Below are 24,607 nucleotides of genomic sequence, written 5' to 3' on the forward strand. Positions count from 1 at the left end.
TCCAAAGTGTGGAAAGACAACGGATTAGAAGGCATTTTTAGTGAAATAATTACAAAAAACTTCCTTAATTTGGAGAAAGAAAGGGGCGTCTAACTACAGGAAGCACATAGAATTCCTAGTAGGCATGACCAGAAAAGATCTTCACCATGACACATTGTAATCAAACTCTCCACAGTAAAACATACAGAAAACATTCTAAAATGTGCGAGAGAAAAATGCCAGATTACTTTCAGAGGATCTCCAATTAGACTCACAGCTGATTTCTCATCAGAAACCCTTTAGACTAGGAGAAAATAGGAGAAAATGGAGTGATATATTCCATGTTTTAAGAGAAAAAAACTATCAAGTCAGAATACTGTATCCGGCAAAGCTCTCATGTATGATGAAGGTGAAATAAAGACCTTCTATAACAAACAGAAATTGAAAGAATTTTTTTTTTAATTCAAGGCTTCACATGACAGTCTATTTTTTTTATTTTATTTTTATTTTTTGACAGGCAGAGTGGACAGTGAGAGAGACAGGGAGAAAGGTCTTCCTTTGCCGTTGGTTCACCCTCCAATGGCTGCCGCGGCTGGCGCACTGTGGCCGGCACACCGAGCTGATCCGATGGCAGGAGCCAGGTGCTTCTCCTGGTCTCCCATGAGGTGCAGGGCCCAAGCACTCAGGCCATCCTCCACTGCACTCCCTGGCCACAGCAGAGAGCTGGCCTGGAAGAGGGGCAACCGGGACAGAATCCGGTACCCCAACCGGGACTAGAACCCGGTGTGCCAGCGCCGCAAGGCAGAGGATTAGCCTAGTGAGCCACGGCACCGGCCCAAAATTGAAAGAATTTGTCATCACTAATACAGCCTTACAAATGATGATTAACAATGTGATATACATAGAAACACAGAAACATGGTCATTGAAAGAAGGTGAAGGCAGAAAATCTAGCAGTAAAAGTACAAAGGATATCTAACATAAACAATGGCAATATTTATTAAAAATGGCAGGGCCAAGTTGTTACTTATCAATAGTCACTTTGAATGAAATGGCCTCAACTCTCCAGTTAAAAGATAAAGAATGACTGAATGGATTGAAAAACAAAACCCGTCTATTTGCTGCCTACAAGAAACACATCTTACCTACAAAGACACACACAGACTGAAAATGAAAGAATGGAAAAAGTTATTACATGCTTACACAAACCAAGAGAGCTGGTGTAGCCATCCTAATATCAAACAAAATAGATTTAACACAAAATCAGTTAAAAGAGACAAAGAGGGGCACTATCTAATGATTAAGGAATCAATTCAACAGAAAGATGTGACTATAATAAATTTATATGTACCTAATTATAGGCTACCTGGCTATTTAAAAGAAATGCTAATGGATCTAAGGGGAGACATAGACTCTCATTCAGTAGTAATGGGGGACTTCAATACCCCACTTTCAGCAATGGACAGATCAATCAGACAGAAAGTCACCAAGGAAACAACATAGTTAATCGGTACCATCGACCAAATGGACCTAATGGATATCTACAGAACTTTTCATCTTAGAGCTGTAGAATATACATTCTTCTCGCCAGTGCTTGGAACTTCCTCTAGGGTAGAACACATTCTAGGCCATAAAGCAAGTCTCAGGAAATCAAAAAAAAAATCAAAATTATGCATGCAACTTCTCAGACCACAATGGAATGATGCTAGAAACCAGCAACTCAAGAATATCAAGAACATATGAAAACGCATGGAGACTTAACAACATGCTCCTAAATGGATAGTGGGTCATAGAAAAATCAAAAAACAAATCAAAAAACTTAAGGGAATGAATGAAGACAACAATACAACATAACAAAACATGCAATACAGCAAAAGCAGTGTTTTGAGGAAAGTTTATAGCAATTAGTACCTACATGAAGAAATTGGAAGGGCACAAAATAAATGAGCTATCCAAGCATCTCAAGGACCTAGAAAAATAACAGCAAACTAAATCCAAAATTAGTAGGAGGAAAGAAATAATTAAAATCAGAGAAAAAATAAACAAAATTGAAACCAAAAAGATAAAAAGATCAGCAAAATAAAGAGTTGAATTTTTGAAAAAAAAAATAAATGATATTGACATACCACTGGCCCAACTAACCAAAAAAAAAAAAAAAAAAAAAAAAAGAGGGAGAAGATCAAATCAATAAAATCAGAGATATAAAGGGAAATGTAAAACAGTTACCAAAGAAATAAAAAGAATCATCAGAAATTACTAAAAGAGCTGTATACCAAAAAATAGGGAAACCTAGAAGAAATGGATAGATTTTTGGACACATAAAACCTGTCTAAATTGAGCCACAAAGACACAGAAAAAGAGAAATAACCAAGATGGAAACTGAGTAAGTAATAAAGCCCTTTCCAAAACAGAAAAGCCCAGGACCAGATGGCTTCACTGCTGAATTCTACCTGACATTTAAGGAAGAACTAACTCCAATTCTTCTCAAGCTATTCAAAACAACCGAAAGGGAGGGAATCCTCCCAAACTCCTTCTTTGAAGCGAGCATCACCTTAATTCCTTTACCTGAAAGATACAACAGAGAAAGAAATCTACAGACCAATTTCCCTGATGAACATAGATGCAAAATCCTCAACAAAATAACAGCCAATTGAATCCAACAATACATCAGAAAGCTCATTCACACACTTGGCTATGGGATTTATCCCTGGTATGCAGGGATAGTTCAACATTCACAAATCAATCAATGTGATACACTACATTAACAAATTGAAAAACAAAACACAAATGATTATCTCAATAGATGCAGAGAAAGCATTTGACAAAATACAATACCCTTTCATGATGAAAACTCTAAGAAAATTGGATTTAGAAGGAACATAACACAATTAAGGCAACTTATGACAAACCCACAGCCAGCATCCTATTGAATGGGGCAGAGCTGGAAGCATTCCCACTGAGATCCAGAGCCAGACAAGGATGCCCACTCTCACAACTGCTACTCACTATAGTCCTGGAAGTTTAGCCAAAGCCATTAGGCAAGAAAAAGAAATCAAAGGGATTCAAATCAGGAAAGAGGAAATCAAAATCTCCCTATTTGCAAGTCACATTATTCTATATATAAAGGATCCAAAAGACTCCTCTAAGAGGCTAATAGAACTAATAAAAGAGTTTGGTAATGTGGCAGGATATATATAACCAATATGCAAAAAATCAACAGCCATTTTATACACAGATAATACCATGGCTGAGAAAGAGCTTCTAAGATCAATGCCATTCATAATAGCTGCAAAAAAAATTAAAAACCTTGGAATAAATTTATCAATGGACATCAAAGATTTCTATGATGAGAATTATAAAACATTAAAGAAAGAAATAGAAGAAGACACACAAAAAAGGGAAAAATCTTTTATGTTCATGAACAGGAAGACTCAATATCATCAAAATGTCCATGTTACCAAAATCAACTTACAGATTCAATGCAATATCACTCAAAATGACAAGGATATTCTCAGATACACAAAAAATTATGCTGAAATTCATATGGAAACACAGAAGACCCTGAATAGCTAAAGGGATCTTATACAGCAAAAACAAAGCTGGAGGCATCTCAATACCTGATTTCAAGACATACAATGGGGCAGTTATAATCTAAATAGCCTGATACTGGCACAGAAACAAATGGATAGACCAATGGAACAGATTAGAAACTCCAGAAATCAATCCATTCTTCTACAATCAACTTATCTTTGACAAAAGAGCTAAAATCAATCCCTGGAGCAAGTACAGTCTCTTCAACAAACGGTGCTGGGGAAACTGGATCTCCATGTGCAGAAGTATGAAGCAAGACTCCTACCACATACCTTACACATAAATCTGCTCAAAATGGATTAAAGATCTAAGTCTATGACCTGATACCATCAAATTATTAGAAAACATTGGGGAAACCCTACAAGACATTGGCATAGGAAAAGACGTCTTGGAAAAGACTTCAGAGGCAGATTCAATCAAAGCCAAAATTGATAAATAGGATTACATCAAACTGAGAAGCTTCTGCACTGGAAAAGAAATACTCAGGAAAGTGAAGAGGCAGCCAGGGGCCGGCCCTGTAGCATAGTGGTAAAGCTGCTGCCTGCAGTGCTGACATCCCATATGGGCGCCAGTTCGAGTCCTGGCTGCTCTACTTCCAATCCAGCCCTCTGCTACAGCCTGGGAAAGCAACAGTAGATGGCCCAAGCCCTTGGGCCCCTGTACCCGAATGGGAGACATGGGAGAAGCTCCTGGCTTTGGATTGGCACAGCTCCAGCGGTTGCAGCCAACTGGGGAATGAACCAGTGGAAGGAAGACCTCTCTCTCTCTGCCTCTCTTCTCTCTGTGTAACTCTAACTTTCTAATAAATAAAAAAATCTTTCAAAAAAGAGGCAATTAACAGAATGGGAGAGAAAATATTTGCAAGCTATTCAACCTATAAGTGATTAATAACCAGAACATATAAAGAGATCAAAAAACTCAACAACAACAAAACAATCCAGTTCAGAAACAGGCAAAGTACTTAAACAGGTTTTTTCAAAATATATTTAATAGACATGTGAAAAAATGTTCAGAATCACTAGCCATCAGGGGAATGCAAATCAAAACAACAACAAGGTTTCACCCCAGCCCTGTTAGAATGGCCCTCATACAGAAATCAACAAAGAAATCTTGGAGAGGATGTGGGGAAAGAGGTACCCTAATCCACTGCTGGTGGGAATGTAAACTGGTACAGCCACTGTGGAAGACAGTATGGAGATAACTCAGAAATCTGAATATAGATTTATATGACCCAGCCATTCCACTTTGGGAATTTATCCACAGCAAGTGAAATCAGCATATGAGAGTTATCTCTATCCCCATGTTTATTGCAGCTCAATTCACAATAGCTAAGATATGGAATCAACACAACTGTCCATCACCTGAAGACTGGTTAAAGAAATTTGGGATATATACACCATGGAATATTATACCATGGTTAAAAAAATGAAATCCTGTCACTTGCAACAAAATGGATGAAACTGAAAAACAGCATACTTAGTGAAATAAGCCAGTCCCAAAAGGACAGATACCATATGTTCTCCCTGACCTGTGGTAATTAATATAGCACCTAAAAAGGTAATCTATGGAAGTAAAATTGACACTTTCAGATGCCATGACTTTCAACAGCACTTGTCTCAACGGTTGAGGAACAGTTTAACTTTTCATACTATTTGTTGAACTCTTTACTTAGTATGGAGTTAATCCTATGTATATAAAGTCAATTGAAAATAAGAAAGGGAATAGGAGAGGGAGGAGGAAGAAGGGTAGGAGTTCAGGTGGGAGGGCGGGTAGGGTGGGAAGAATCACTATGTTCCTAAAGTTGTATTTATGGAATGCAAGAGGTCTGTATACCTTAAATAAAAGTTTTCTGGGTAAAAAGAATCCTGAACAGAGGATTCAGAAAAGCAAATGTATTATAGAAAAGAGAACACTAATAGCTGCGTTTCGCAAAATAGGACCAAGGGAAATATGCCATGGAAATAATCTATGGAAGAAGTGAAGGTTCCTGGCAGTGGAAATAAAGCAAAGATATTTTTGGGAAAAAACTTAACAAGTAAGAAGTAAAATTTGCCCTTCTAACATTGGGAATAAGGCAGGATAACCTCTCTAACTTGTCCAATCAACATTGTTCTAAACTCATTAACAGTTTAGTACATCAGGAAGCAAAACAGTCATGATGATAGTAAAAGAGAAATTGAAATTGTTATTTTCTGTAGACTTCATGATTATGCATATACAGTGCTCTATGGAATTTATGAAAATTCATCAGAACTGATAGAAATATTTAGTAAAGTCAGAGGCAGTAAGACATGGTTATCAACTGTGCAACATATTCACAATGAACTACCAGAAAACAGAATAAAATTAAAACTAATTTCATTTATACTTGTATCAGAAAACATCAGATAAATCTGACAATGTATAAGATATCCACTTTGAAAACTGCAACACAGTGAGATCAACTAAATAAACTAAAATAAATGGAAAGATGTTTAATGGCCACAAATTAGTAAACAGCATGCCAATGTCCATTCTCCTACAAACTAATCCATAAATTCAGCTGTAATATCAAAATCAAATGGACAAGTTGATTCTAAAACAGAGGGAGAGATGCAAAGGCAAAAGAAAAGCAAAGAAACCTTCATAAAACAAAAGATTGAGGTGTATCTGATTTCAAGATTATTATAAAGCAATAAAAACATAATGAAAAATCAACTTAACGACAGACATGAAGAGGAATGGAAAAGAATAAATATCCAAAAATAAATTCACTCATATATGGCCAATAGATTTCAACACAGACAACATGGTAATTTAATTTGGAAATGGTAATTATTCCAACAAATGTTGGTGGGACAGCTGGATAGCCAACTGTCTAAAAAAGAATGGCTTTGACTTTAACAATACATCAGACACAAAATTAACAGAAACTTGATCATAGACTTAAATGCAAATGCTAAAAAGATAGAATTCATAAGAGAATTCATATTTTTGCATAGGTAAATATTTCTTATATCAAAAAACAGAACTATAAAAAATAATATGCAGACTTCAAAATTTAAAAAGTTTGCTCCTTGAATGATGTCATTAAGAAAATAAAAAGGCAACTTAGTTTGTAATATCTGACTCAGTTCTTATACTCAGAATATATTGAACAAATATAATTCAATAGAAAAAAGAAATACCAAATATGGCCCAGCTGTTATATTCCTGGGTAATTATTCTAAAAAAATGAAATCATAAGTTTATACAAAGACTTGCATATGAATGTTCATAGCAGCCAGATTAACAATAGCCAAAAAAGAGAAACAATCCAAATGTTCATCAATCAGAGAATGGATAAACCAAATGTTGTATGCTATTAAAAAGGAATACCACAAGCAATAAAATTTTGATACACATAAAAATATGTGTGATCATGAAAACATATTGCAAAAATGCAGGCAGATACAAATAAATACATATATATGTATAGCAATGATTACATTTATACAAAGCACAAGAAGAGGCAAAATTAATCTCTGATGACAGAATTTAAAAAGTGTTTACTTTGTTGGGGATGCAAGAAAACTTCCTGGAATGAAGAAAATGTTAGACACTTTGTTAGATGTGGTGGGGGGTTTTTGTGTGTATACAACTGCCAAAATTAACCACATTGAACACTTAACATTTGTGTATTTATTGTATATAAATTATATCAATCTAAAACTATGTTTTAAAAAAGAATCAACTAGCTCTGAGGGCTTTTTTTTACATCAGACAGTTGTAAAAGTCTTCCTGATTGTCACTTCCTAGATTGAAAGCCCTTTATTGTTCACTTCCTTCCCAGTGGTTTTGTGTACTCTCTACTCTGTACCAAGGATCCCGGTGATATTTTGCACATCTAGCAGCCTCCAGTTTATGATAAGGCAAGGCTAACCTCAAGATAAACAAGATGTTATATTATGATTACAAATACTACTGAGTTGATAACTACTTTTATTTATGGCAAATATGAGGGTCTTTCAAGATGCTAAATACATACTTACTCAACTCAAAAGACAAATGGTTGTGAGTATTTAGCCTAACACTTAACATACCCCTTCCGTATCAGAGTATCTGATTCAAATCCTGGCCTCTGACTGCAGTTTTCCGCCAGTGCAGACCCTGGGAGACAGAGATGATGGCTTAGGGTACTAATTTCCTATCACCCATGTTGGACACCCACACTGAGTTTTTAGCTCCAGGCCTGGGCCCAGATGTACCTTGGCTGTTATAAGCATTTGGTGGTAAACCAGTGGATGGGAATTCCTTATGTATGTCTCTTTCTCTCTTTATGTGTTTCAAATACATAAAAAAACTTAAGTCTAAAACCTGTCGGTGGGATTAGAATCCTGTGTCTACCACTGAGTAAGTGGGAAGATAGAAGTCCCTGACTCCATTTCCTTAATACAAGCATCCTCATAGAGTTACTATGAGGATTAAATAATAAAGGTTATAAAACATTCTTTACACATGACAGACACTTAATAAGATTTAATATAAATATTAACTGTTGCTACTACTTAGATATTTGCAATTTTTCTTAGGCACAAATATCACATTGGAGACATTACTCTTAGAGGATATTTGGACAGATTATTTTTTTTACCTTATCTCAAAAATATATATAGGAATTACAATGAAACATACAGTCCTCATTTCATTTTTGTCAATTTGAAACTATGGACTGCAGGAGTAAAAGATTAGAGTCAATTTAAATAATATTCCTAAAAGTTATTATTTAAGAGAAATGCATTCTTTATAAAACCTTTAAAACATCTGTTGAGTGCTTATTCTAATATGTTTTTCTGAAATCAAAATATCACATGAATTCAATACATATTGCCTATATGTATGAGTATAATGAAAGTGAGGTTTTGGAAAATCCTAGCTCCCAGTACAGGTTTAATCTTGTATTCAATATTCAACTCAAATCAGTTTTTCAGGAGGAGGACTGGTGGGGTGGAGGAAGAGGCCAACAGCAGCAGAAGCAAGGTGACTGTTCACCCCAGACCTTCCTGGAAGCTAAACCTCTTCTGCTCCCCTGCAAAATCACTGCAGCACTGGGTCATCCTATCAAGAGAGGCATCTAATCTTTCAGACGCTCGTCATAGAGTGACAGCACACACTCTAAGCTACTGGCCTAAATTATACACTTAAATTAGAGGACTCTGCCTTGGATTCCCCTTTTATTCATTTATCTGGCTTTAAAGAACTGTTAGATGATTTTGCAGAGGGGAACAAAGTAAAACCAAATACCATGATCTTGATCTGGAGCTTCCAGGTTGTAACCATAGCCCAGCAGTGTGCGCACCGCCTCGCGGAGGCTGTCCTTGTTTGATTTCTTGGTTCGGTCATCTAGAAGAGTGTAAGGAACAAGGCGAGGGTTTCTTCTGTTCTTTACGTCCTACAGGAGAACAAAGGTGAGGAGTCACCAGAGTTAGCAGCTTTTGAAAACAAGGCAGCTACCAAATATTTTACCATTTAAAGTTTCTGAGGGTGAAAGCTGTCCCTTTCATTTTCTGTTTGTCTTCTCAGGCTACAGGAGAAGTTACCAAAACACTATCAATATAAAAATGCAATCAAATGAAGAAGTGCATCAGTTTACAGTATGAAAAGGAAAAGTGGAGGAGACAAAAACTAGCTTTAATGATATCTGTCTTCCACCTGCCATGGTCACAAGGCAATGAGCTGAGAGAACATGTACTTTCCTAGTAGAGTTCACTGACAAGTCTTTGCCAAATTAGTACTGGTCACCCCTCAGTGATTCTGAGTCAACAGAACGCACAAAGCTGTTTTCCCTTCTTCAGAGAAAACCCAGTGGATGGTCATTACTTGTCCCTCAAATAGCTTGGAAAATACACACTCTGTTGACTTCCTCAATCAGTGAACCCAAGGGATACCATGAATACTGAAATGACTACAAAATGCTTAATCGGTCTATTATAAAACAGGCTCCAATTCTAAATGGTGCTAAAATCTTGTTGACAAAGACAAAGGACCGGCTGACTTGCTGTCTTGGCAAACTGATCTTTACTTCTAGAGGAAGTAGCAAAGTTACCCCTTAGGGGACTGTAGAGAGGCAAAACTATGACAAGTCTTTAGGGTCCCACCACTTAGGAAATTAACTACTCCCTATTCATCACTGACATTGTCTTGCAGTGTTTCCAAAGTTTCCGTAATTCAAGAAGCATAATTCATCCTTCATACACCTCAACATCAAAGTATATTATGGGAGAGGGTGGTTTGCTGTGGCATGGCCTTCTCATTCCACCAAGGGTGGATATACCCACATTCTCTCAAGAAAAAGCAAAAGCGATGAGGTTGAATAGTAGTTGTTCTGGAAGACAACTACCTCCCCCACCCCCCCAGCACATTTCCACTGAGCATCAATTCTTGAGTACATGAACACCTACTGGCATCTAAAGTCAAAATCATCTGGGTTGCTTATCCAGATACCACCATCCAAAGTCATCACAAAATAAACACACAGTGTAAACACAGAGCTCGCATTGCTAATACTGCTTCCAGACATATTACCTACTGGTCCCTCCCTTTCAACATAATAGCTGCCCTCAAATTTTTCCAATATGCAAATTATGAAGACTATCATGAATCCTACTCTGTAGAGATGGTGTCCTGAGTATCTGCTTGTTTTAAAGGAGCTCCCCAGGATTCTGTGCCCAAAGGGCATGGAAGATGAAACTCAAGCAAAATCTGGCTCTCAAGGGTTTTAGTTCCTAACTGTGATGTTAATAAGAGGAAGCTGAAAAACCAAAGACAACACTCTTTCAAATAACCCAGCAAACATGCTGTGTCGGTGGGAAGGTAGCAGAGGGTTGAGGAGGGACCTGGAAGAAGGAATGGAGAATGGCTCATATGAGAGCTTGTACTAGCTCTGGCAGAGCCTTGCATTGTTAGGCTGAGAAGGAAATACATGCCCAGGAAGGAGCTTCCTCACAGAAGAGGCAGACATCAGGGAAATTCAGGTTTGTTTGACAAACACACATTATCTTCAAGTTAAGTGACTCCTTCAATAGAGAACTAAAGAACATCTTACCCCTCTCTAGGATAAAGTTCAGGTGAGCATACTCACATACCCACAGAGCTAAATCAGAGCTAGTGTTGACATTCTCATTGATCATATAGTTTATTCAACACAAAAATATCACAATATTTTATTAGATAATCAAGCCTATTCAAGTTTTTTTTTTTTTTATTCTTTCAAATTATAAAAGTCCCCGAATGAGAAGTATTTTGCTAACTATCCTTGAAGCTTTATTTGGAACTATAATCTAAGCTTATCAGAAATAACACATTTTATTCCTAAAAATCTTTCAAATAAAGGTAAACCACCAGCCGGTGCCGTGACTCAATAGGCTAATCCTCCGCCTGTAGCGCCGGCACACTGGGTTCTAGTCCCGGTTGGGGTACTGAATTCTGTCCCGGTTGCCCCTCTTCCAGGCCAACTCTCTGCTGTGGCCTGGGAGTGCAGTGGAGGATGGCCCAAGTGCTTGGGCCCTGCACCCGCATGGGAGACCAGGAGAAGTACCTGGTTTCTGGCTTCGGATCAGCGCAGTGCGCCGGCCACAGTGTGCCGGCTGCGGCAGCCATTGGAGGGTGAACCAATGGCAAAAGGAAGACATTTCTCTCTGTCTCTCTCTCTCACTATCCACTCTGTCAAAAAAAAAAAAAAAAAAGAAAGAAAGAAAGAAAAAAGAAAAAGAAAAAAAAGGTAATCCACCAAGGGCAGACAAGAAAGGCAGGACTTTGCTCTGGTGTCAGAAGGCTTGATCCCACTGTTGATTCTGCCACCTACCATCTATGTGGCATGGGGAAAAATTGCTCTTGCTAAGTCTCTGTGTATGTGAATTGGGAATAAGAATCTTAGATCCTTCATGGAATTTTGACAATTACTGAAGGAGGTACAAACAAAACACAAAGTATGATGACCAGCATCTACCAGTATCAGCAAACTGTTATATAGTATTTGTTAGGTAACATGCACTGTTATGGTCTTTCACATATGTAAATGAAGTGAAGTAATTTGCTAACAAAGGAAACAATAACACAGAAAATTTACATAGAAGCATGGTCAGCCTATGACTAGGCTAAAATCTGCTAAACTGCCTCAATCTGAGCTCAATGACTGGTAGCAACTCCAGTGAATGCCGCTGTGAGATCCATGGTCTCTGGTACAGAATTCTGCAATCCAGAAAATTCTGGAAAGTTGTTTTTTCTTAAATTTCCTAAAAACTCAGTCATGAAACTTTTTCTGAACTTATGCACGACTGAGTGAATAGTAATTTACAGTCTGCAGCCCTATCAAGGGTGTTATATAACAGGCAACCTGTCATCAAATCATGACAGGAAAACACACAATACTTGAATTCTGATTATCTATCTGTCTCCAAGGTTGAGAAAAAGAAATCATGGAACTATTTTGTTATTATATCTCAATATCCTCAAACAATCTCAGAGACAGAGATGCCAAAAAGCCACTACAGTGTCTACCATGCCAGCAACCCATTTGGGTACTGGTTTGGGGACCAGCTGCTCCACTTCCAATCCCATTCTATGCTAATCTTGGGAAAAGCAATGGAAAGTGTTCAGGCCCCTGATAACCAAGTGGGAGATCTAGATGAAGCTCCTGGCTTTGGCTTCAGCCTGCCTCACCTTCGGCCATTGTGGCCATCTGGAGAGAGAACCAGCAGATGGAAGCGCTCGCTTGCTCTCGCTCTCTCTCTCTCTCTCTCTCTCTCTTTCTCTTTCTCTCTTTCTTTCTTTCTCTTTCTCTCTGTATGTGTATGTGTGTCTCCTTCTCTCTCTGTAATTCTGACTTTCAAATAATAAGTAAATCTTTTTAAAAAGCCACTGTAGTAATATGCACTGTGTATCTTATATCCATCTTTCATGGTGAGATCAAGAGCTAGGGTCATCTAATTTCTAAGTGTAGCACTAAACAGGTGCTATAGAAGATAATATGTAAGGACATTAACATATCTAAATGATATGAGTATTAAAACAAACATTATTTCATCTCTCTTGATGCATCTTTCTCCAATTTCCACTTCAGTAAATCCCAGACTACTTGCTGAGATTCCCAGGTACCTGTTGGATGCCATACGTCCAGCCCTGCCGGATTCGATCTCGGGCCCACACATTGTGAGCATTTTCTGCCAGCTTGTCCACCATTGCTTCCTGAGATGGGGTAAGCTTTATAAAGCTCAAGTCCATTGGGGCAGGCTTGTAGCCACTTGTCAGCTGGTAACTACAAAGCAAAGAGATAAAAATTAGCCTCTGAATAAAAGTTCCTAGGACAGCTTTTTTATGGCACCACTTGAATCCAGTTGTTCCTAAACCATAGTGGTCACAGTGGTAAAAAACCAGGCAGCAGCTCTGGGTTATTTTCCTGTAGCTATTCAACAAGACCCATCTGGTCTTTATGCTCCCACACTTATGCCAAATGACAATTTACCTCTCTTTCAGGGATGAGATGGCCCTATTATGGTATGTTCCTAACAGCTGAGGCTTTGGTATGCTCTCAATCAAAATATAGGTTTTTCTATTAGATGTTATATATCTCTTTCTGTAAAGTCCTCATTTCCTCTCAATATTTAAAGTTTATATTAGGATCAGCGCGTGGCTCACTTGGTTAAACCTCCGCCTGCGGCGCCAGCATCCCATATGGGCAACAGGATCTAGTTCTGGTTGCTCCTCTTCCATTCCAGCTCTCAGCTATGGCCCGGGAGGGCAGTGGAGGATGGCCCAAGTGCTTGGGCACCTGCACCCACATGGGAGACCAGGAAGAAGCACCTGGCTCCTGGCTTTGGATCGGCACAGCTCCAGCCGTAGTGGCCATTTTGGGGGTGAACTAACGGAAGGAAGACCTTTCTCTCTGTCTCTCTCTCTCTCACTGCCTAACTCTACCTGTCAAATAAAAAAAAGTCAAAAAATAAATGTTATATTAATGGAATATTTCTTTGACTAATCAGTGTATCCGTTCAGATACTATCTGCTCTTTATTCTACAGGGAAATTTTAATGCATTTATAATTTATTTTTTTGTTTCTATTCACAGTTACATTATTTGAGAAGTCTCAAAATAAGATAGAAGCTAGGAAGAGAGGAAATGTCAGCCAAAATCTTAAGCATCACTACACCTCATTTCTCTGAAGTTCAAGGAAATTTTACAAGAGACAGGTATATTTTTTTTACTCTCTTGGGAGAAATATAAAATTGAAAATATTAAATTTCAATATATAGTTGAAAATGTTAAACTTCCAACATGCATATGTATAGTACTGCCCTGTTCCATGTAGACACAAAACCAGCTGTCTCATTCTACCTGACTGCTGAGATCAATACAAAGCCTATTCCATTCTTCTGTCATTGTTTATCCCCAATAATCAATTATAGTTTGAGGTCTGGAACTGTTTTTGATTCAATTTTCTTACTGCTATTATATTTAAAACACTTCCTAGCAGACAGCAGTTATCTGATATGTAGATTTGAAAGAATTTAATTTACCACAGTAATAGAAATAAACATACATGTTCATTTCCAAGATTCTCCTTTCATGAAAATGCATCATAAAATAATGCTGAGGGGCCATTTTTTTGTTGTAGCAGGTTTAGCCACTGCTTGCAATGCCAGCATCCCATATCACAGTACCTGTTAGATTCTCAGCTGCTCCACTTTTGATCCAGCTTCCTACTTATGCATCTGGGAAAGCAAAAGATGATGGCCCCAGTACTTAGGCCTCTGCCACCCACATGGGAGGCCATAACGCAGCTCCTGAATTGTGATTTCAGACTGACCCAACCCCAGCTGTTGCATCCATTTAGAGAGTGAACCAGTGATGGAAGATCTCTCTCTCTGTCTGTCTTTCCATCTTTCTCTGTCACTAAACCCTAAAATAAGAATATCTTTAAAAATAAAACAATGCTATTTAAAAATTATCAGAGCATTCAAGAAAATGCTGTTTATAATAAAACTACAAATACTCTTTCTTAATGGTATTATGCTGGTCCATGTTTGGCATCATTACAAAAGAAGGTTCTTGAGAACAAGAGTCTTTCCACTTTGTCCACTGGGATCCTTAGCACCTAGAATAGTGCCTGGTACTACTGGCAGACAATCAACAAAAAGGTGTTAACTAAATTAATGTATGTAACACAGCAAGAAATATATTTTTAAGTTGAATAAAGTTAGTTTTGCCCCAATTACTCCTGTGTCATTAAAAACATATTTTATAAATTATCTATAGATTTTTAACAAAAACTGGATTAGGTAGATCTGGCAAACATGATAACTATGGCTATGTCTCTCAACTTACATTCACAAGCTAAATTTATGGACATGGAATTTTGTTCCATTTTAGAGCAGAACTCTGCATACATGAATAGTTAACAATATTCTTTCTTTTTAATTTGTATAGAGAAACCGCATGGGATTTTTTCAACCACTCATACAAATCAATATATCTTTTAATGATTTTAATGTTATACATATAATTGTCTCTGTGAACTACAGTCACAGCCATATTTACATTTTCTCATTTGAAAATATTTTCTTCAAGAAAGAGTTTCCAATACACTTAAATATACTGACAATTGATCAAGCTAGCACAAATTTCCAAGTGTAACACTCTTTGCTAGCGGCAGCTTTAGGAGCTGTGATGGAGCCAAGTCTTTAGCACTTCCCCAGCTCCTCTCTTCGCTTTCCCTGATACACATCCACCCAGCACATGATAGGACACAACCCTCTTCATGCACTTTCCATAGCATTGATCTCACCTAGCTGTCACAGGGAACACACAGAAGAAAAAGGTGCAGTATTAATCAACACAGCATTGTGCAGAGCCAATGCTACCTTAATGCGGAATACAAGCAATCCCAAAGGCAAAAATCCTTTCAGAAACTGGTTTTGATGGTAGCCCTGCCAGCAAGACCTCACGAACTGAGAAGGGGTTTTTGAAAGGAGAAGGGTGAGTGGAGGTCCTTCCAAATCCGAAAATACAAACAAGTCCTACTAATGTGTGAACTGAAAGCGACAAAAGCATTTCTCTTTACTTTCTAAGTTTCCTTTTTCCTATGCAGATTGCTTTTAGAGTTGCTTTAATCTGTAATCACAATACAAACTCAAGGTGATGCATTTACAGCTGCTCATCTGAAGCAGCACAATAATTAGTTCCTACTCATTTTCAGATGCAGACTAGAATTTATTTCACTGCTTTTCTGTATAATTCTGTGAAGGAAAGGATTTGCATCTTAAGGGGTTCTACCGGCTAAAATCCTATCCAAGTTAAAGTTGCTAACTCCCATTTCACCTGAATCTCATTTACAGCTCATTGCACTTCAAGTCATCTCATACAGTAAAAAATATACAAAATCTTTGAAATTCACAAAGTATAACCAATTGTGTTCAGTGAAACTGATGACATAATGAATGCCTCACTAGTGTGAATTAATGGTATCGACAACAATTTATAAAAATGTTTCTGTTTGTGGTTCATCTTGACAAACTAAGAATCTAATCATTACATGAAAATGAATTAGATTATTGATTGGTTCCAAGATGCTGGAATAGGGAGGGACCTCACTGATAGTCCAAGAAAAGATAGTTTAATATAAATGGAGATAGTGTAGTCTCAGGGAAGAGTTAGGGAAAAAACGGCAGAAGAAACTCTTCCAGAATTAGAGGAACATGGTGGATCTATGTGGAGGACACAGACTCATATGGCTCCTGAGCCCAGCTGCCGAGAGCCTCCACATGAGCGCTGGAAAAAGAGGTGAGGCGAAACCATACTAGCCTGAGGCACTGGCGGGGAAGTGGCAGGAAGAGCCTAGAGGGGACAAGGCTTGAAGCCCCACGGGGGAAAGTACACCAGCCTAACTAGAAGAGAGAAATAAAAAAATAAAAGGGACGGTACTGACAAGATTCTCTCTCCATACTAACCTTATAAGGCATGTAAGACAATAGAGCAGGTGCCATTTTGACTATACGTAACAGCTGTGCCAGCTCCAGGCTGCACCTGCCCTCAACCAAGCAAAAAAACCTGACTCTGGTGGGGAGTAATAACAGGAGACTAAGACCTAGTGAATGTATGGAGCATATGAACCGAGACTGTTGAAAAACAAAACAAAACTGAGGGTGTGTGGGAGAACTCATGGTGTGGCTGAGACATGTGCAGTCCCAGTGGGAGATGCCACAAGCTCAGGTTGCCTTGGATACCCTGGGAGAGACACTGCAGGGCAATCTGCCTTACACTGAGGTCTGCACAGATCCTTCGTATGGTCCTTGGGAACAGAGCAAATATTTTACCCACTGGGGTTAGTGCTCAGACACTGATCGCCATCGGGAAAAAGAGCTCAGTTGAGTGGAATTACTTCCCTTCTGAATAAAAAAAAAAAAAAAAAAAAAGATTTACCATGCCAAACCTGGGTGTGTCACCTTTGGAACACCCTTAACCCTGAAGAACTGAACAGAACTCTCTGGCCAAACCCACCACAAGCCTCTAGGGATTCACGAAGCACACAGTACACTTAATCTAGAGTCATAGTATAATGAGAAAAGCCACCACAGTAAAAAAAAAGAAGAAAACAAAGAATATTGCCACAATGCCAAAAAGCAAACACAAAAACTGAGGAAACAAGAACAAGGAAGACATCATGATGCTCCCAAAAGAACATGACACTCCAACACAAGATTATGAAGATGATGAGACAGAAGAAATGCAAGAAACAGACTCAAAAAATTTATGATATGAATATTTAGAAGTAATCAAAAACAAATGCACAAACTACTGAAATGCACGCAAGACAAGACAGAAAATCTCTATTGTGAAAATGAAATCTTAAGGAGGAATCAAAATGAAATGTGGAATTTAGTAGAACATGAAATTGAGATATTAAAGAGAAATCAAAATGGAATGAAGAAATCAATAGAACAAATAAAAAACACATGAGAGCCTTAAACACAGAATCAGTGAGTCAGAAGAGAGAATATCGGACTTAGAAGACAGAGCACAGGAAAGTATACAGTCAAACCAAAGAAAAGAAGAGGAAATTAGAAATCAAAAAAAAAAAAACATTGTTGGGAATCTATAGGATACTATTAAAAAACCCAACATTTGGGTTCTAGGAGTTCCTGAAAGAATGGAGAAAGAGAAAGGATTAGAAGGTCTTTTTAATGAGATACTAGCAGAGAATATCCCGGGTTTGAAGAAAGAGACATCCAAGTACAAGAAGCACATAGAACTCCCAATAAATATGACCAGAAGAGAGCCTCGTCACGACACATTGTAATCAAATTCACCACAGTGAAACATAAAGAAAAGATCCTAAAATGTGCAAGAGAGAAATGTCAGATTACTCTCACAGGATCTCCAATTAGACTCACAGCAGACTTCTCATCAGACACCCTACAGGCTAGGAGGGAATGGCGAGTTAGAGCCCAAGTACTAAGAGAAAAAAACTGCCAGCACAAAATATTATATCCTGCAAATCTCTCATTAGTGAATGAAGGTGACATAAAGACCTTTCACAGCAAACAGAAATTGAAAGAATTTGTCACCACTAATCCAGCTCTGCAAAATATGACTAAAGATGTGTTACACACAGAAACAAGGCAATCAATATGAAAGAAGGTAAAGAAAGAAAATCTCTCAGTAAAAATTCACAGGAAGTTCAAAGCATATATTATAAATATCTTTGGAAAGTTGGCAGGGCAAAGTCACTACTTATCAATAGTCACATTAAATGCAAATGGCCTCAACTCTCCAGTTAAAAGACACAGACTGACTGAATGGATTAAAAAACAAAACCCATCTATTTGCTGCCTACAAGAAACATATCTTACATACAAAGATGCATGCAGATTGAAAGTGAAAGGTTGTAAAAGATATTCCATACCAACAGAAACCAAATAAGAGCTGGCGTAGCCATCTTAATATCAGACAAAATAAACTTTAACACAAAAACTGTTAAGAGATACAAAGAGGGGCACTATATAATGATTAAGGGATCAATTCAACAAGAAGATGTAACTATTATAAATGTATATGCACCTAATTACAGGGCACCAGTTTATTTAAAAGATATGTTAAACGACTTAAAGGGAGACTTAGACTCCAAAACAATAGTATTGGGGGACTTTGATACTCCACTTTCAGTGATGGACAGATCAACTAGACAGAAGATCAACAAGGAAACAGCAGATTTAATCGACACTATAGACCAAATGGATCTAACAAATATCTAAAGAACTTTTCATCCTACACTTAAAGAATAATCATTCTTCTCAGCAGTACATGGAATCTTCTCTAGGATTGACCACATACGAGGCCATAAAGCATGTCTCAGCAAATTCAAAAGAATCGAAATCATGCCATGCATCTTCTCAGACCACAATGGAATGAAGCTGGAAATTAGTAACTAAGGAATTCCTAGAGTATATGCAAACACATGGAGATTGAACAACATACTCCTAAATGAACACTGGATCATAGAAGAAATCAAAAGAGAAATCAAAAACTTTCTGGAAGTAAATGAGGATAACACAACATATCAAAACCTATGGGACACAGCAAAAGCAGTGGTGACAGGAAAGTTTATAGCAATAGGTGCCTACATCAAGAAATTGGAAAGGCACCAAATAGATGAGCTATCAATGCATCTCAAGGATTTAGAAAAACTGCAGCAAACCAAACCCAAAACTAGTAGGAGAAGAGAAATAATTAAAATCAGAGAAGAAATCAACAGAATTAAATAAAAAAAATTATAAAAGATCAACAAAACGAAGAGCTGTTTTTTTTTTTTGAAAAAATAATCAAAATTTAACACACCATTGGCCCAACTAACTAAAAAAGGAGAGAGAAGACCCAAATCAATAAACTCAGAGATGAAAAAGGGAAAATAGCAACAGACACCACAAAAATAAAAAACGTCATCAGAAATTACTACAAAGAGTTGTATGACAGCAAACTGGGAAATCTATCAGAAACAGATAGATTCCTGGACACATACAACCTACCGAAATTGAATGATGAAGACATAGAAAAGCTAAAAAGACCCATAACTGAGACAGAAATTGAATCAGTAATAAAGGCCCTCCCAATAAAGAAAAACCCAGGACCAGATGGATTCACTGCTGAATTTACCAGACATTTAAAGAAGAACTAACTCCAATTCTCAAACTATTCAGAACAATTGAAAGAGAAAAAATCCTCCCAAATTCTTACTATGAAGCCAGCATCACCTTAATTCCTAAACCTGAAAAAGATGTAGCATTGAAAGAGAATTACAGACCAATTTCCGTGATGAACATAGACACAAAAATCCTTAAGACAATTCTGCCCAATGAAATACAACAACACATCAGAAAGATCATCCACCCAGACCAAGTGGGATTTATCCCTGGTATGCAGGGATGGGTCAACATTTGCAAATCAATCAATGTGATACACCACATTAACAAACTGCAAAAGAAAAACCATGATTATCTCAATAGATGCAGAGAAAGCACTTGATGAAATACAACACACTTTCATGATGAAAACTCTAAGCAAACTGGGTATGGAAGGAACATTCCTCAATACTATCAAAGCAATTTATGAAAAACATATGGCCAGCATCCTATTGAATGGGGAAAAATGGGAAGCATTTCTACTGAGATCTGGTACCAGACAGGGATGCCCACTCTCACCACTGCTATTCAATAGTTCTGGAAGTTTTAGCCAGAGCTATTAGGCAAGAAAAAGAAATTAAAGGGATACAAATTGGGAAGGAAGAAGTCAAACTATCGTTCTTTGCAGACGACATGATTCTTTATTTAGGGGATCCAAAGAACTATACTAAGAGACTATTAGAACTCATAAAAGAGTTTGGCAAAGTAGCAAGATATAAAATTAATGCACAAAAATCAACAGCCTTTGTATACACAGGCAATGAGAAAGAACTTCTAAGATCAATCCCATTCACAATAGCCACAAACTCAATCAAATACCTTGGATCAAACTTAACCAAGCATGTCAAAGATCTCTACGATGAGAATTACAAAATCTTATAGAAAGAAACAAGAGGATACCAAAAAATGGAGAAATCTTCCATGCTCATGGATTGGAAGAATCAATATCATCAAAATGTCCATTCTCACAAAAGCAATTTATAGATTCAGTGCGATAACAATCAGAATACCAAAGACATTCTTCTCAAATCTGTAAAATAGTGCTTCTATTCATATGGAGGCACAGGAGACCTCGAATAGCTAAAGCCATCTTGTACAACAAAAACAAAGCTGGAGGCATCACAATACCAGATTTCAGGACATACTACAGGGCAGTTGTTATCAAAACAGCATGGTACTGGTACAGAAACAGATGGAAATACCAATGGAACAGAATAGAAACACCAGAAATAAATCCAAACCTCTACAGCCATCTTATATTTGATCAAGGATCTAAAACCAATTCCTGGAGCAAGGACAGTCTATTCAATAAATGGTGCTGGGAAAACTGGATTTCCACATGCAGAAGCATGAAGCAAGACCTCTAGCTTACACCTTACACAAAAATCCACTCAACATGTATTATTGATCTAAATCTATGATCCGACACCATCAGATTATTACAGAACATTAGAGAAACCCTGTAAGATACTGGCACAGGCAGACTTCTTGGAAAAGACCCCAGAGGCACAGGCAGTCAAAGCCAAAATTAACAATTGGAATTACATCAAATTGAGAAGTTTCTGTACTGCAAAAGAAACAGTCAGGAAAGTGAAGAGGCAACCAACAGAATGGGAAAATACATTTGCAACCTATGCAATCAATAAAGGATTAATAACCAGAATCTACAAAGAAATCAAGAAACTCCTCCACAACAAAACAAACAACCCACTCAAGAGATCGGCCAAGGACCTCAATAGACATTTTTGAAAAGAGGAAATCAAAATGGCCAACAGACACATAAAAAAATGTTCAGCATCACTAGCAATCAGGGAAGTGCAAATCAAAACCACAATGAGGTTTCACCTCACCTCGGTTAGAATGGCTTACGTATAGAAATCTACCAACAACAGATGCTATCAAAGATGTGGGGAAAAAGGCCCACTAACCCACTGTTGGTGGGAATGCAAACTGGTAAAGCCACTAAGGAAGACAGTTTGGAGATGCCTCAGAAAGCTGAATATAACCCAACCATAGAACCCAGCTATCCTACTCCTTGGAATTTACCCAGAGGAAATTAAATTGGCAAATAAAAGAGCTGTCTGCACCTCAATGTTTATTGCAGCTCAATTCACAATAGCTAACACATGGAATCAACCTAAATGCCCATCAACAGAAGACTAGAGAAAGAAATTATGGGATATGTACTCCATAGAATACTATACATCAGTAAAAAAAAAATGAAGTCTGGTGATTTGCAACAAAATGGAGGAATCTGGAAAACATCATTCTGAGTGAAATAAGCCAGTCCCAAAGGGACAAATATCATATGTTCTCCCTGATCGGTGACAACTAACTGAGTACCTAAAAGGAAACCTGTTGAATTAACAGTATAACTAATACTCAAAAGTCAATTATATTTTGTGTTTTTTTTTGTGTGTGTGCAAACTGTTGAAATATTTATTTAGTATACACTAAATTGATCTTCTGTATATAAAGATAATTGAAAATGAATCTTGATATGAATGGGATGAGAGAGGGAGTTGTAGATGGGATGGCTGTGGGTGGGAGGGAGGTTATGGTGGGAAAAGCTGCTATAATTCAAAAGTTGTACTTTGGAAATTTATATTTATTAAATAAAATTTGAAAAAAGAAAATGAATTATTTTTTTAAATAAATGAATTTATCAAGGGAAATTATATTCATTTCACACCACAAATACAATTTAATAAGGTGCCAAAAGGTCAAATGACTACTAAGATAAATCATCATTTTGTTTTGTTTGAAAAAAAAAAAAGAACAAAGCATTTTAAATAAAAGTGATTGATGTGGATCCTGCAAACGAAATGGTTTCAGTAAAGTTTCAGAACGATTTATAGAAATTTAAAGGAAAAAAAAGGAGAGATTTAAATAGTGGTTCTTGGATGGTAAAATTTTAGGAGCCGGCATTGTGACATACTGTGTTAAGTTGCTGCCTGAATCACCAGCATCCTATACGGGCACTGGTTGAAATCCCAGCTGCTCCACTTCCAATCAAACTCCCAGCTAATGCTTTTGGGAAAGCCGTAGAAGATGGTCCAAGTACTCAGGCCCCTACCACTCATATGGGAGACCCAGAAGAAGTTCCTGGCTCCTATCTTAGGCCTAGGTCATCCCTGGCCATTGAAGACATTTGGGGATTAAATTAGCAGATGGAGGACCTCCCTCTCTCTCTCTCTCTCTCTGTAACTCTGCCTTTCAAATAAATAATTTTTTTTTAAAAAAGTAAAATTTCACAGCTCAAAACACAGAGAGCAGTGACATGATTGATATTCCTGTATCAAAAGATGAATAGCTTATATTAAAATGTTTATGCATATGTAGAATGCAATAACATGCTATCTTCTTCAACTTCCTGTGATTATTCGGACAGACAATAGATCTCAATCTTTGTTTCTCCTCAAACATATTTGTTTACTATGTGTAGCTTTTATTTTCCTTGCTTTAATATTAAATGTCTCTATGCCAATCATCCTATAGAATTAATTTATGATAATACATATGGAATTAAACATATACATTCAATCTTCACCTTCCAATTATCAAAATTCTAATACAAATAATTTTTTAAAGAGTAGTAAGTTACCTAAACAGGTTGGACTTTAGTTTTCCTAGAGTAAAAAGTTTGTAAAATATATCTGGAAAAAGAACAACAACAAATAAAACAATAAAATCTGGCAAAGTGTCAGTTCGATTTGCATCAAATTACCCAAGATGTAAACAAAAAAATGAGAGTGCTTGGCTCCACTAATGCATTGTCATGTTGAGAAGAAATTCAGTTCTCTGCTTCATTCCCATCTGTCCCACATTTTTTCCTAAGCAGGTATTCTAAAGAAGCCTTTAAAACAAAGTGCTCAGTGTAATCTCACTAGAGGTGCAATTAAAGTGATGCAACAAAAACGTGGTGGAATACCAACAACATGAACTCGTAAGCCTTTTCCCTTTTCCCAACCGTGCTCACCTCCCCAACTTACTTGTTTAGCATGAATCAAGTTAAATGAAGCTTAGAAGTCATTATGTTGTGAAATATGTATGGTAAACATGAGAAGATTATGTCCAAGTTCTGTGGATGTTGGCTGTATATTTCAAAATCAAATCAGCCCTTCAAGTACCTTGGAACAAATGGGAACATCTCAGATGACTGCACACCACAGATATTAAGAACAAGTTTTGCTGGAAGCATATCTACTAGAAATGAATACTGGGCTGACAGTTTCACAGAAAATATACAAAAACCATTCTCCAGAAAACAAATACAGAGGAATTAATTTTGACATAAAAATTAGAGAAGGAAAAAACAAGAGATCTATTTCTTTAGCTGTTTCACTTCTTTTTATTTATTTTTAAATGAACAGCTAGTATGACAATGTGCCCTGTTCCCTGCCCCTGTTTATTTTTACTTCAAGGCCTCTCCCCAGACCTCGGTGTCTTTGAAACAATACTATGAGGTTCTCACTACCCACAAGAGAGGGTCATTTCAAGAGAGAAGCCTCTCAAAAAGTAATTCCTCAATTTGGATTTTAAAATTACCTTTGGAAATTCAGTGCAGAGACAGCAGTCTTTGAGAAGGGCTTTGTGGTATTAAAAGGTCTATTTCTGAATACAGCAAGGCCTTACCTCTTGGGATGGGAAGGAAGAACAGATAAATTAGCCAGGGTCTCCAGTGGGCTGTAATCCCTAAGATTCCAAAAGGAACATTCTTAGGCACCCATCATTCCCTAAAGAGGCCAGGGTGAGACACCAAGAAGAGCCACGACTCGGAGAGATGAGGAGAGCACCTAACATGTGGACCCATTACCAAAGAGCAGCGTGACAGCACGCATCCTATAA

General features: G+C 37.4%; 1 protein-coding gene across 1 annotated transcript in view; it reads right to left on the reverse strand.

Annotated features, from left to right (window-relative positions):
• Positions 1-24,607, reverse strand: part of RYR2 (ryanodine receptor 2) — a gene marked incomplete at its 5' end in the record, with an annotated part of 557,937 nt that overhangs the window by 257,808 nt on the left and 275,522 nt on the right. Inside the window, 2 exon segments of the mRNA NM_001082757.1 lie at positions 8,832-8,979; positions 12,684-12,843. Coding sequence (NP_001076226.1) covers positions 8,832-8,979; positions 12,684-12,843 — 308 coding nt within the window.

Source organism: Oryctolagus cuniculus, chromosome 13 (assembly GCF_964237555.1).
Source record: "Oryctolagus cuniculus chromosome 13, mOryCun1.1, whole genome shotgun sequence".
NCBI classification, from domain to species: Eukaryota; Metazoa; Chordata; class Mammalia; order Lagomorpha; family Leporidae; genus Oryctolagus; species Oryctolagus cuniculus.